The sequence below is a fragment of the Cervus elaphus genome, chromosome 8 (genome assembly GCF_910594005.1).
Source record: "Cervus elaphus chromosome 8, mCerEla1.1, whole genome shotgun sequence".
In the NCBI taxonomy this organism is placed as follows: Eukaryota; Metazoa; Chordata; class Mammalia; order Artiodactyla; family Cervidae; genus Cervus; species Cervus elaphus.
In genome coordinates this window covers 28,108,573-28,123,778 of record NC_057822.1, presented here as the reverse complement: position 1 = coordinate 28,123,778, position 15,206 = coordinate 28,108,573, and the positions used below count along the sequence as shown (strand labels likewise).

The 15,206-nt window shown below is 41.8% G+C and overlaps 1 protein-coding gene across 1 annotated transcript in view; it reads left to right on the top strand.

Annotated features, from left to right (window-relative positions):
* The first annotated feature begins 1,600 nt into the window (after positions 1-1,600).
* LOC122698676 (sterol 26-hydroxylase, mitochondrial) overlaps positions 1,601-15,206 on the top strand; it is a 39,175-nt gene continuing 25,569 nt past the window's right edge. Inside the window, exon 1 of the mRNA XM_043910027.1 lies at positions 1,601-2,361. Within this exon, the coding sequence (XP_043765962.1) occupies positions 2,092-2,361 (270 nt within the window). The 5' untranslated portion in view covers positions 1,601-2,091. The remainder of the gene's footprint in view (positions 2,362-15,206) is intronic.

Here is a 15,206-nt window from a genome sequence, read left to right as displayed (position 1 = left end):
ATGGAACCCACATCTCCTGCTTGAATTCAAGTCTCCGGCATTGGCAGGCAGATTCTTTACCACTGAGCAACTAAGGAAGCCTGTTCCTCGAAGTAGTATTTCCCATTTTCAGAAAAAGTAGCTGAGAAGCTGAGTGGTTTAGATTCACGGGGCTATGTGAAGCATAACTGAAGTCCATAATCTCTTACGCCCAAACTTTGAGTTGGAACCCAAAAGGATTAAGGACTGGAAATACACTAGCCTTCTAAAGGACGGCAGTACAGTTTCAAAGCATCTCATTCCTTGAAACTGGAATTCTGGTGATTCTGGATTGTGGGTGCCTTTAGGCAACTGTCAATAAACAAAAGTAAATCTTCTGCGAGGAAAATGAAATCATCCTAAACTTCAAATTCGTTCCACCAGAAACTTAAAGAATACATTTTCTGAATGAACACCCAATCAAAAGAAACCAGGCCCAGGAAGAAACCTGACAATATGCACAAAATCACCAGAAATAATGAACAATAGAAATTGTTCCACATAGCTTCCATATATTGGAGTTATTGGTCATAATCCTTAGAACTTTTGTAACTATGTTTACAAAAGTAAAAGGGATAAGAAAAAATAAAATTAAGAATTTGGCACAAAATTAGAAATATTTAAAAAATAGAGTTAAGAAAACTAATCAAAATTGAAAACTGAAAAATAAATAATAGAAATTTAAAATTCAATGGATAGATTTAACATAGACACAGCTGAAAAGAGAATTAATGAGCTAGAAGAGACTAAAGGATAGAACAGTACAAAAGAGAGGGTAAGATACAGGAAGGAAACATTTAGAAAGTCTAACATATAATTTGAAGTCCTAGAAGGAGAGGAGAAAAGTAAATGGGGTAGAAGGAAAGTTTGAAAGTCTGAAAACTTCCAGAACTAATGAAAGATATTCAGTCACAGAATCAAGAAACTCTATGACCCCCTAAGGGGATAAATAAAAAGAAACCCACAACTAGCTATATGAGCTATCAGTCTAATTGTTGCCCCCTTGATCTTAACAGGCCTTTACTGCCTCCGCCTGCCTATAAATAACCAGTTCCTCAAATGCTCTTAGAACAAACTATCCTCCTGCTGGTTCCACCTCTAATGGGTTGAACAAACTTTGACCCCTTGTTTATCTTATATGTGTATGAGTCATGTTTTTAACTTTTTGAAACTTGTACTTCGAATATACATATATGAAACAAAGATTTCATGAAATAATACTTTTCCTTCTTGCAATATTTTCTGTTCTATTTTATTCTTTTCCATCTTATTAAAAGATCATTTTGGTCACATTCACTAAACGTAATCTCAACCTGCGGTTTGAGAAATCCTGCTTCAGCTGACAAGGGAGTGAGTGGGTGACGGGGAGGGAGAGGGGGTAAAATTGCATTAAAAAAAAAAAAAAAAAAACACTAATATTTAAATTAGTTACTTTGGCTTCCTCCCTCCAAAGAATCAGACGGCCCTGGATACAGGATCGGGTTTTCTGGAATTTTGTTTTTCCTTTGGAGGATTTTTTTTTTTTTTTCCTCTTTCCTTGCCCAGCGCTCGGACTCCGGGATTAACTCTGGGGACTATTTGGAAAATGCCAGCGGCCGGCTCCAACGGGCCCCTGGGAAGAGAGGAGGCCAGCCCGCGGGTCAAGCGAAGGCCCGTCTCCCTGGGTGGGGCCTCGCGGCCTTGGAGGGCTCCGGGGCTGTTCAGAACTTCGCTGCACTCCTCCCGGGAGTTGAGACCAAGCGAACTTCGAGTTCTCCTGGAGAGCTCGCGGAAGTGCGAGGTGGGCAGTCGCGGAAGGGGCGGCCATCGTCAGAGCTCCGTCGGGCTCCCCTAAGTCCCCCGCGCATCTTCTGCCTTGGCGTTGTCCGGCCCCTCCCGAGTCAGGAGACTTCTGTGAGTCCCTTAAGTCATATCTGGAGGGACTGAAAACCGCGAGGAAAAGGGAACAGTAAGGGCCCGCCTTAGTCCGGCCCGCCCTGGGCCACCGGTACCCTTGAACCGCCCCTACTGTTCTGTCTCTGGACAAGTTCCAGGCGCTCTGGCTCGCGGGCCAAAGGCGCGGCGGCGCGAGCCATGAACCGAATGGGCGCTCTGGGCTCCTCGAGGCTGCGGTGGGCGCTGCTGGGGACGCGGGCGGCACTCCCTGGCCTCGGCTCGTACGGGGCCAGAGCCAAGGCGGCGATCCCCTCCGCTCTCCCTGCGGCCCAGGCGGCTGAGGCTCCCGGAACCGGGCCTGGAGATCGGAGGCTGCGGAGCCTGGATGAGCTTTCAGGGCCAGGGCAGCTGCGCCTCTTATTCCAGCTGTTGGTGCAAGGCTACGTTCTGCATTTGCACCAGCTCCAGGTAACCGAGCGAGGGGGGTGGCGGTGGTGGTGGGGCTCGCGCCAAGGGGATGCGGTGAGCACCGGGACAGAGAGGCTGGGATGAGGAGACAGTGAACAAAACGTGGAGGACACCAGGAGAACGTAGCCCGGGACCGACTGAGGCTGTGGTCATAACCCTGGACATCTGTAGCGGTTCTGAGTTGAAATGAACAAATAGGTCAAGGAAGGGCGTGAAGCCGGAGGGCACAGGCAGGAGATGAGTCGGGAGGCTAGGACTAAAGTGGATAGAGTTTGGGAGAGAAGGGAACTGTCTTGGTAATTGAATATCAGATGCAAGTGTGCAAGCTGCGGGATGTTATAGAACCACTTTTTCTGTGGTGACATCCCTACCAGACTTCTTTCAAAGGAAGTGGTTTCTGGAGGATTGCAGAGGTTTGGCAATTTGCAGGGTAAATTTGCCCTTAGTGGAAAGAAAGATGTCATTGCTTAAAAGAGTGAAAGCAACATCATAGACATTAATGAAAAGATACATTTTTGTTAAGATATCAATATCCAGTGAGAGGTTTATCCAGTGGAACACTGTTATGAGACAGGTAGGGATAGCCCACTATCAATGGAGAGAGACTGGAAAACCCAATGTTGGTTAAGTTGGAGAGGCTTTAGGAAGTGAACCGAAGAGATTCACGTGTGATCTGTCTTCCTGATAACTATTGAATATTAATGCACCCACTCTGCCCCGGGAACTTTCCTAAGAACTGAGCTTCAGTAAGTTATGGTCAATACCCACATGGGGGTTAAATGCTCCTTTTGAGGAAGAGGTGGATTGTTAGTTGCTCAATCATCAAGTGGTGTCTGACTCTTTGTGACCCCATGGACTGCAACATGCCAGGCTTCCCTGTCGTTCACCAGCTCCTGGAGTTTGCTCAAGCTCATGATGCCCATTGAGTCGGTGATGCCATCCAACCATCTCATCCTCTGTCATCCCCTTCTCTTGCCTTCAATCTTTCCCAGCGTCAGGGTCTTTTCCAATGAGTGGGAGTAAACAAATCAGTAATCAGCTAATTTCAGAAAGAAGACCTGAGTGCCCTGGGAGAAGAAGCCAGTCTGGGGCTGGGGGAGAAGTGGGACCTTTGATTAGCCTGTGCCATCCTGGCACATGTGAGGTTATCAGTGACTGACAGGAAGCATAGACAGCCCTTGGGCTGGGCTGATGAACTGACTGGTCACCTAGTGGCTGTGCTGGGCAGTAGTTAAAAATGAGGAGGAACTGTGGGGACTTGGGATATCTGTGACAGGCCTTCGAGGAGGGCCTTGAAGACCAGACTATGGGCCCTGGGGGTTCCTCTGAAGGGTCATGGTGGGCTCTTGAGCAGGCGTGGGGAGAAGATGGCTTCCAAGGGACACTGCCCAGTTATGTGCCGTGGGATGGGTTGGGCAAGAGAAGCAGAGAGAGCCTCCGATAGCAATACAAATGGCAGTATTTGAGCAACCACCTCCCCTCCCCCCCAGGAAACTGGACTGAGAGTTAACAATGAGAGAGAAAATGACTGTGAGTGTTTGAAAGTCCGAACTGAACAATTTCTCTGCACCTGGCTGGGCCGCTGCCATCTCCCCTGGGGTCTTCTCTGTTGGGTTCGTGGTTTTGAGGTATGGTGGGCAGGTCACAACGCACTCAGAGACAGTTAAAAAAATCATTTGCTGTGTGCTCCTCTCCAAGAAACCAAGTAAGCCAAGAAACCAAAGTCCTGAGAGCTTCTCCTGCTTGATTTAACCCTAGAAATGGTGAGCAGCCCAGTGGATGCCCCAAGGGTGGGTACTAAGACTTCTTACCATTTCTCAGAGAAAGTTTACTGGGACGTTTTCCTCAGGATTATCTCTATAGCAGTAACTACCAAACAAATTCTCGACTGCCCTAGAAAGTGGAAGAGGAAGCAGGAGAAAGCCAGAAATGCGTGGCTTTTTAAAGGAGAGATCAGGACTCAAATTTTGCAGAGCCTCCTGGCTCCAGCCTTTGTATCTCAAAGATCTGGAGTCACATGAACCTGGGCTGCTCCATGGGCAATATATTAACCCCTCCGCTGTGTGGCTGGTGTGAGTTAGTATAGAGTGGAGGGCTGCACATCTTTAAAAGCCCATTAATACCCTTATTTTGAGGAAGAGGATGCTTCCGGTGACTCACTTTGTATCAGTTCAAATCTGTTTGGTTGCCATTCTCACCAGTTTAAACTATAAAGCAGCTTTATTGGTTCCTATTATTGGTTCCTATTTAAAAAGTTTAATAATTGTTTGCCCACCAGGTCTAGTTTGCTCCAGGTATTCATGAGACCATCCAACCCACCATTTTGTTCTTCTCAAGTTCTCTTGGCTCTGCTGTCTCACAGAACTTAGTTGATTGGCTTGGGTTAATTGCCCATTCCTGAACCCATCATAGCGGCCAAAGGTGCACTATAGCTTAGATTCATGCAGGCTCACTCCTAAAGCTGGGGCTGGGATCCCTGCCACTTAAATAGGTGTCGACTGCATAGGAGGAGGAGTGGAACTGAGATAAAGGTAGCTGACCATAATGTCCCCTGTACTATCAGTCATCCAAAACTGCACAGGGAATTAACAAAATCAGCTTAGGGAAGCATTGTAGGACTTGAAGGGGTCGGACTGGGAATTGAGACATGTGAGAACCATGCAAGTGCATAAATACCAGTTCCTTTCTCTTTTCTAACTAAAATAATGACGAGTGCTGCAAAAGTGAAATGTGAATATATCTTAAATTTATATGTAAATTTACAACAAATTGATATCTTTCAAAGGTGTCGACCCTGAGAATGATAAGATCAACTGTCTATTCTGTAGCTCTGATTGTGGATTGCCTGGGTTTGGTGACCCCTCTTGTGTCTTCCTAATGCTTCCTGTACATATTTGTCATTTCATGTATCATGTTTCTTTTTTATATACTTATACTTAGGAAAAATTTTTTTCCTGTGAGAAGCACTTTGAGATTTACTCTTTCAGCAATTTTCAAATATACAATACGGTGTTGTCATAGTCACCATCCTGTGTATTATGCCCTGGGAGGTAGTCCTGTAATCCCCACTTACTTATTTTATAACTAAAAGTTTGTACTTTTTGACCACCTTTATCCATTTTGCCCTCCTCCCATTGCCACCTCTGGCAACCACCATCGGTTTTCTGTATATTTGAGTTTTGTTTTAGTTTGTTTCAATTTTAGATTTCACATATACATGAGATCATTCAGTATTTGCTTTTCTCTGTCTGACATTTCATTTAGCATAATTCCCTCAAGTATATCCATGTTGTAAATGGCAAGATTTCCTTGTTTTTTATGGCTGAATAATATTCCCGTGTGTGTGTGTGTGTGTGTGTGTGTGTGTGTGTGACATTTTATTTAGTCATTTATCCATTGATCAACACTTAGGTTGCTTCTATGTCTTGCCTGTTGTAAATACTGCTGCAGTGAACATTGAGGTAAATAGTGTTTTCCTTTTCTTTGGATAAATACCCAGAAGTAGAACTACTGGATCATATCATAGTTCTATTTTTAATTTTTTGAGAAACCTCCATACTGTTTTCCATAGTAGCTGCACCAATTTACATTCTTACCAGCAGTGCACAAGAGTTCCCTTTTCTCCACATCCTTGCCAATGCTTATTTTTTTTTTTTTTTGTCTTTGAGCCATTCTGACAGGTACAAGGTGATATCTCATTAAAGTTTTAATTTGCATTTCCCTGATGATTAGTGACAATGAGCACTTTTTCTTTTACCTGTTGGCCATCTGTATGTCTTTTATGGAAAAATGTCGATTCAGATCCTCTGCCCATATTTTAATTGGATTTTATTTGTTTGTTTTACTATTGAATTGTTTGAGTTCTTCATATATTTGGATGTTAACTCCTATCAGATATATGATTTGCAAATATTTTATCCCATTTGGTAGGTTGTCTTTTCATTTTGTTAATGGCCTCCTTTGCTGTGCAGAAGTTATTTGGTTTAATGTAGTCCAACTTGTCTATTTTTGTTTTTATTACCTTTGCTTTTGCTGTCAAATCCAAAAAGTCATCATCAAGGCTAACATCACGTAGCTTACCACCTATGTTTTCTTCTGGGATATTTATGGTTTCAGATTTTATGTTCAGATCTTTAATCCATTTTGGGTTAAGTTTTGTGTATAGTGTAAGATAGTAATCTTTTGCATGTGGCTATCCAGTTTTCCCAAAACCATTTATTGAGGAGGCAGTCCTATTATATATTCTTTACTCCCTCATCATAAATTAATTTATGATATATATATGGGTTTATTTCTAGGCTGTCTATTCTTCCACTAATCTCTGTATATGTGTTGATGCCAATACCTATTGGCATAATAGCTTTGTAATATACTTTGAAATCAGGACACAAACCCTCCAGCTTTGTTCTTCTTTCTCAAGATTGCTTTGAATATTCAGGGTCATTTTTAGTTACATGTAAACTTTAGGATTGTTTGTGCTGTTTCTGTGAAAAATGTCATTGGAATTTTATAGGAATTGCAGTGAATCTATAGATTGCTTTGGATAGTATGGACACTTTAATAATACTAGTTTTTCCAATTCATGAGCATGGAATATCTTCCCACTTGTTTGTCTTCTTTAATTTCTTTCTTCAATGTCATAATTTTCAGTGAACAGGTTAAATTATTTCCTGCGTATTTTATTTTCCTTGATACAGTTTAAATGAGAGTGTTTTCTTAATTTCTCTTTCTGATTGTTATTAGCTTATAGAAATGCAACTGATTTTTGTATTTTGATTTTTTATCCTGAAGCTTTACTGGATTCAGTTATTGCTTCTAACAGTTGTTTTGGTAGAGTCTTTGGGGTTTTCTGTATATAATATCAGGTCATCTTCAAATAGTGATAATTTTGCTTCTTTTCTGATTTGGATGCCTTCTTCTTTTCTTGCCTAATTGCTCTGTTTAGGACTTCCAATACTATGTTGGATAAAAGTGGCAAGAGTGGGCGTCCATCTTCTTCCTGATCTTTAGGAAAAGCTTTTAGCTTTTCAGTTGACTATGATATTAGCCATGGGCTTGTTACATATAACCTTTATTATGTTAACAGTTCAGTTCAGTGGCTCAGTCATATCCAACTCTGTGATCCCGTGGACTGCAACTCGCCAGGCTTCCCTGTCCAGTACCAACTCCCAGAGCTTACTCAAACTCATGTCCATTGAGTCTGTGATGCCATCCAACCATCTCATCCTCTGTTGTCCCCTTCTCCTTCTGCCTTCACTCTTTCCCAGCATCAGGGTCTTTTTCTATGAGTCAGTTCTTCATATCAGTGGCCAAAGTATTGGAGCTTCAGCTTCAGCATCGGTCCTACTAATGAATATTCAGGACTGATTTCCTTTAGGATTGACTGGTTTGATCTTCTTGCAGCCCAAGGGACTCTCAAGAGAACTCCTATGTTAACAGTACATTCTCTCTATACCCACTTTTGTTAGCATTTTTATTGTAAATGAATGTGGAATTTTGTCATGTTTTTTTCTGTATCCGTTAGATTACCCTATGATTTTTATCCTTCATTTTGTAAATGTGTTGTGTTACATTCATTGATTTGCAGTTGTTCAACCATCCTTGCATCCCTGAAATAAATCCATCTTGATCATGGAGAATGGTTTTTTAAAAAAAAATATGTTGTTGAATTTGGTTTGCTAATATTTTGTTGAAGATTTTTTCATTTACAATCATCAAGAATACTGGCCTGTAATTTTCTTTTCTTGTAGTGTCCTTGTCTGATTTTAGTATTAGGGAAATTTCAGCATCATAAAATGAGTTTGAAAGTGTTCCCTCCTCCCCTCCCCAACTTTTGGGGAAAAGTTTAGTATTAATTCTTCCTTAAATGCTTGGTAGAATTCCCCAGTGAAGCCATCTGATCTTTGACTTTTGTTTGTTAAGAGTTTTGATGACTGATTCAATCTTTTTACTAGTGACTGATCTGCTCAGATTTTCTATTTTTCTTGTTTCGATTTTAGTATGATGTGTATTTCTAGGAATTTATCCATCCCTTCTAGGTTGTTCAATTTGTTGGCATTTAATTGTTCACAGTAGTCTCTTGTGATTCTTTGTATTTCTGTGGTATCAGTTGTCATGTCTCCTCTTTCATTTCTGTTTTTTTTTTTTTTTTTTTCATTTCTGGTTTTATTTATCTGAGTTCTCTGCTCTTTTTTTCTCTGTGAGTCTAGCTAAAGGTTTGTCTATTTTGTTTGGCTTTTTAAAAAGCCAGCTGTTAGTTTCACTGATCTTTTCTATTGTCTTTTTAGTATTTATTTCTTTCTCTTAGATCTTCGTTTTTTCCTTCTATAACTTTGAGGTTAGTTTGTCCTTCTTTTTTCTAGTTCCATGAGGTGTAATGTTATGTTGTTTGAGACCTTCCTTGTTTTTTTTTCTTCTTCTTCTTTTTTTACGTCATTCTTATTTCTTAATGTAAGCATTTATTGCTATGAACTTCCTTCTTGAAACTATTTTTGCTGCCTGCCATCAGTTTTGGCTTTTACTACTCTTTGCATCCTTTCCCCGAAACCCCTGTTCCCACCTTCTACTGGACATTAACATCAAAGGCCAGATGATCTGTGACCTTTTGAACCCAGCAGGCTTTGTTCTACCCAACACAGAGGCTGTCATTCCCACGTTCAGCAGCCCCATCACCATGTCAACCTCCTTGCTTGTCTGCATCTTGGCTGGCAGCATGGGCAGCCCCATAGTGACTCTGGAAAGGGATGATGTCTGGGTGGTCCCTCCTGCTTGGTCTCCACTGTTGCTTGATCTGCCCCAACAATCTACCCACACACCACTGCCACGTCAGTGCCCCTAAAATCATGTTTGATTAGTTGTTCACTTGCTCAGGAATCCCCACAAGATCTGGGGAATCGCCCTTAAATATCTCAAGTAAACATTTGAGTCCCCAGCCTCCTTTACCTAGGCACCCCTTCCTTTAAGTTTTGGTGTGTTGTGTTTTCCATTCTCATTCACCTTTAGTTATTTTAACTTCTCTTTTGATTTCTTCTTTGACTTAGTAGTTTCTGTAGCATGTTGTTTAATCTCCATAATCTCCATGTTGTTTTATCTCTTTAACCAATATTTGTGAATTGTCCAGATTTCTTGCAGTTGATTTCTAGTCATACCATTATGTGGGAAAAGCTGCCTGATCATATTTAAGTCTTCTTAAATTTATTAAGGTTTCTTTTGTGGCCTAACATTTGATCTATACTAGAGAATGTTCCATATTTGCTTGAAAAGAACGTGTATGTTGTTGCTTTGGGGTGGAATGTTCTGTGTAAATCTGTTAAGTTCATCTGACCTAATGTGTCATTTAAAGTCAGTGTTTCTGTATTGATTTTCTGTCTGGATGATGAAGTGGATTTTCTGTCTCCTACTGTATTGCTGTCTTTTTCTCCCTTTAGATTTGCTATATATTTAAGTGCATGTATTTCTTTCTTTTCCTTTTAATATTTGTTTATTTATTTGACTGTGCTGGGTCTTAGTTGCAGCACATGGGATCTTTGATCTTCATTGCAGCATGTGGGATCTTTAGTTGTGGCATGCACGTCTTTAATTGCAGCATTCAGACTCTTTGTTGTGGCATGTGGGATCTAGTTCCATGACCAGGGATTGAACCCAGGCCCCCTGCATTATGAGCATAGAGTGGTAGCCACTGGACCACCAGGCAAGTCCCTTAAATGCATTTGTTTATCATTGCCTGTTTATATGGCTTAGAGACTGGGCTGTGAAGTTCCAAGGGATGGGCCTATGTTTTTCCCAGCTCTGTGTCCCCCCAGCACCAGGCACAGTTCTGGGTACAGGGGAGGTTCTTGGTAATGTTTGATAAATAAATACATTGCATGTACCAGGCAAAAGTCTGTGAGTGGTACTGAGCAGTAGCTACATCTGGTGGTAAACTTTGTGAGACTCTTCTCAGCTCCCTAATCTGAGTTGTTTGACATAAGATAGAGTGAAAAACAGACGATGATGGAGATGGGCATATTAATCAAGACTGGCCCTTCAGGTTTTAGCTTTTCAGGTTCAGAAACTAAATTTTGTCAGTTCCTTCAGCATGGGTAGACTATTGGGGACTGACCCCCATTGGCCAAACCCACAGAAACAAATTGTGGATTGGAGTATTTATTTACAAAAGTTAGCCCTCCCAGGGATCTTATACTTCATCACACAGAAGCCCCCTATTCTCATTGCTCCTACCTGTCAAACTATCCCCAAACTTAGCAGCTGAAAGCCACAGTTTGTTGTTATCCTCGTGATTTTGTGGGTCAGGAATTTGGGTAGTGCATATCAGAAATGGCTTATCTCTGCTTCACAGTGGAGTGGAGCTTTAGTTTGAACGGGTGAAGATGTCTGAGATGGATCAAGTAGGGCCATATATTTGGGCCTCAGGTCTGACTTTTAGCTGGTTTCCTTAACTTTTCTCCATGTCACATATGCTGGGGCTGGAATTTCCAAGATGGCTTCTTCAGTTGCATGTTGGGTGCCTGGATGGGTGTGACCAAAATGGCTGAGTGTCTCTTTCTCCACATAGCTAGCCTGGGATTTCCTCACAGCATGGTGGGTCTCTGGATAGTCAAGACTTCTTCCAGGGTGCTGGTTTCCCCCAGAGTGGATATTCCAAGAGATGAAAGTGGAAGTTGCCAGTTTCTTAAAGTCTCTGTCTGGAAACTGGCATAGCATCATCTTTGCTGTGTTCTACCCATCAGAGCAGTTACAGAGCACACCCAGAACCTAGAGAGGAAGATGTAGACCTGACCTATTAGTGGTAGAGATATCAAAAAGTATGTGGCCCTCTTTAATAGGCTTAACCTCTTCCTAGAATCCAGGTACCTAGGGAGAGAAATTAGTAACTGCTTTAATGGGTTGCTTGGTGTACAGGGATTCCAGAACTAAAACATAGAATTGCATCGAAAAAAATTTCCTCTAGGCCTTGGAGAAACCTGGTTGAATGTGCTTCTCTGGTGCCTGTTCATTAGATTAAGTATCTCTCTCTCTTCAGAAATAAACACTGCCTATTTTTGCTGTTTGGCTCCTCCTTCTGGGTTTTGTAATGGCCTCTCTCATCCTGTTAACACATTCTTTCTTCAGTTTGGCTAATACTGTTGATTAGATGGATTTTCTTTCCCAGTGCTCAGGTTACCATCAAGCCTTCCCGAGATTATCCTCCAGTTACCTTGACTTGGCTCGAGTGTTCCTCAGTCTCATCTGGCAGACATTTACGAATTGTCCCTGAGACTCTGGTGGAATCTAATGTATCGCTTTAAAGCCTCAGGGATGGGAAATTTGAAACTAGGTATTAGGGTATAAGGGCTTCCCAGGTGGCTCAGTGGTAAAGAATCTGCCTGCCAATGCAGGAGCTCTAGGAGACTCGAGTTCGATCCCTGGGTCAGGAAGATCCCCTGGAGGAGGAAATAGCAACCCACTCTAGTGTTCTTGCTGGGATAATCCCATGGACAGAAGAACCTGGTGGGCTGCAGTCCATGGGGTCGCAAAGAGTCAGACACGATTACCGTTAGGGTATAAAGTGTCACTTATACCAACTTAGCAAATGCACTGCCAGAATTTTTATCTTACAGATAAAATTTGTGGTCAATGAAATATTCCAGACTATTCAATATAGCAGTATTTCTGGTTAGGAAATGTTAGAATGACCTACATGTCCCACTAGGGAACTAATTAAAAAGTTGTAGTACATTCATACAACAGAATTTTATGCAACCATTAAAAAGACTAGAGGCAGGAAGGCTTCCCTAGTGGTCTAGTGGTTAAGAATCTGCCTGCCAATGTAGGAGACATAGGTTCGATCCCTGGTCCAGGAAGATTCCACATACTATAGGACAACTAAGCCCATGTACCGTAGCTACTGAGTCATCATCACCTGAGAGCTGAAACTTCTAAACCCACATGCTGCACCTGCTGAAGCCTGCGTGCCCTAGAGCCCGTGCTCCATAACAAGAGAAGCCATTGCAATGAGAGACATGTGCACTGCCACTAGGGAGTAATTCCTTCTTGCTGCAACGAGAGAAAGCCTGCATGCAGCTACAGAGACCCAGCAGAACCAAAATAAAAATAAACAAATAAGTTAAAAACATCTTAAAATGTTAAATCTTTTAAAAAAGAATAGGGGCAGATCTATGTGTATTAATATGAATTGCTTGCTATGATATGGGAGGAAAGTAAGGCGCAAAACTGTATAACATGCCACCGTGCTTGGTCGCTCCGTTGTGTCCAACTCTTTGTGACCCCACGGACTGTATCCTGCTAGGCTCCTCTGTCCATGAAATTCTCCAGGCAAAAATACTGGAGTGAGTAGCCATTCCCTTCTCCAAGGGGTCTTCCTGACCCAGGGACTGAACCGGGGTCTCCTGCATTGCAGGTGAAATTTTTTTATTGTATGAAATTTTTTTACTGAGAGAGAGAAGGAGAGAATGTGTACAAAATATCCCTGGGAGGACACACAAGAAATTGGTAATTTTGGCTGCTTCTCTGTAGGGGTCTTGTGTCTGGAGATGAGACTTAGGAGACTTAGCTTTTTACTGCAGGACTGCTATGAACCTCCATCAGAGTTTCCTCTGGCTTCATCCTGCCCAGGCATAATTCACCAACTTTTGAGTCTTTTTGTACCCTTTTTGTACTGTTTACATTTTAACAGTGTGCATATACATATTACCTTAAAAAATTTTAAGAACAACAACAAAAGAATGGAGGGCAAGAGATAAAAGGATGGCTGACCTAGCTTATTGGTCCAGCATAATATTTTGAAGTCTTTGATAGGTCTTCCTTTGGTACCCCTGTTTGGCTCTGTGTCCTTACTTTTGATGTCCACTTCTGTGTCTGCATCCTCTTTTTAGTTCTGTGTCCATTGCTAGTCACCTTGTCCTTGTTCTCGGAATACTCTCATTGTTCCATTCGAGACCAGCCCAGCTTGCAGGTGTACACAGTGTACAGAGCTTTGCCCCTGGGTGTGTCAGGAGTGTGGCTTTGGGATGGGAAATGCTTCTGTTTCCCTAATAGCCTCTCTGAAGATGTCACAGGCAATGCCTTTTCTTGGATCATCTTTAGATCTTCCTCTGCCCTCAGCCCATTGTTTCTCTACAATAAACAGTCAGAAGGAAATTCTTATTGTTCACCTATCCTGTGCATATCTTTGTAACCTTATGACAGTGCTTCTGTCTTGCATAAAAGCAGACATTTTTATGATTATTGAAGTAATGGCTGCACACATGCACAAAAGTTTTTTTTTGTAGCTTTGTTTGTAAAATAAAAAATTCAGAAGCATGTTAAATGCCCATCAACAGGGTAGATAGATTGTGATATAGTCATATAGTGGAACACTATGCAATAGTTGTAATGAATGCACAAGCTTTTATATATCAAATTGCTTCCCTAGTGGCTCAGAGGTTAAAGCGTCTGCCTGCAATGTGGGAGACCTGGGTTCGATCCCTGGGTTGGGAAGATCCCCTGGAGAAGGAAATGGCAACCTGCTCCAGTATTCTTGCCTGGAGAATCCCATGGATGGAGGAGCCTGGTGGGCTACAGTCCACAGGGTCGCAAAGAGTCGGACACGACTGAGTGACTTCACTTTCACTTATAGAATTTAGCAGGGAGAGGGATAAATTAGGAGTTTGGGATTAACAGATACATGCTACTATATATAAAATAGATAAACAGCAAGGAGCTACTGTATAGCCCAGGGAATTATATTCAATATCTTGTAATAACCTATAATGGAAAAGAATATGAAAAAGAAAAATATATATACATATGTGTATATATATGTCGAATGGAATTACTTTGCTGTACACCAGAAACTAATACAGTATTGTAAATCAACTATCTTTCATTAAAGAAATAGAACTCAGAACCAAAGTTGAGTATAAAATGATATGTGTTGTTGCTCAGTTGTGTCCTACTCTTTGCAACTCCATGGACTGCAGCACGCCAGGCTTCCCTGTCCTTCTCTATCTCCTGGAGTTTGCTCAAACTCATGTCCATTAAGTTGATGATGCCATCCAACCATCTCCTCCTCTATAGCCCTCTTTTCCTCCTGCCCTGCCTTCAATCTTTCCCAACATCAGGATCTTTCCCAATGAGTCAGTCCTTTGTTTCAACTGGCCAGAGTATTGGAGCTTCAGCTTCAGCATCAGTCCTTCCAATGAATATTCAGGTTGATTTCCATTAGGATTGACTGCTTTGATCTCTTTGCTGTCCCAGGGACTCTCCGGAGTCTTCTCCAGCACCACGGTTTGAATGCATCAATTCTCTGGCACTCAGCCTTTGTTATGGTCCAGTTCTCACATCAGTACATGACTACTGGAAAAAACCACAGCTTTGACTATATGGACCTTTGTCCGCAAAGTCATGTCTCTGGTTTTTAATATGCTGTCTAGGTTTGTCATGGCTTTCCTTCCAAAGAGCAAGTGTCTTTTGATTTCATGGCTGCAGTCACCATCTGCAGTGATGTTGGAGCCCCCCAAGATAAAGTCTGTCATTGTTTCCATTGTTTCCCCATCTATTTGTCATGAAGTGATGGAACCACATGACAAGATCTTAGTTTTTTGAATGTTGAGTTTTAAGCCAGCTTTTTCACTCTCCTCTTTCACTTTCATCAAGAGGCTCTTTAGTTCCTCTTCACTTTCTGCCATTAAGGTGGTGTCATCTGCATATCTGAGGTTATTGATAATTCTCTCAGCAATCTTGATTCCAGACTGTGATTCATCCAGCCTGGCATTTTGCATGATGTACTCTGCATATAACTTAAATAAGCATGATATGTAAGGTACTGTTAATATTTCTATAAATTAAAAGCCACATGAAGATGA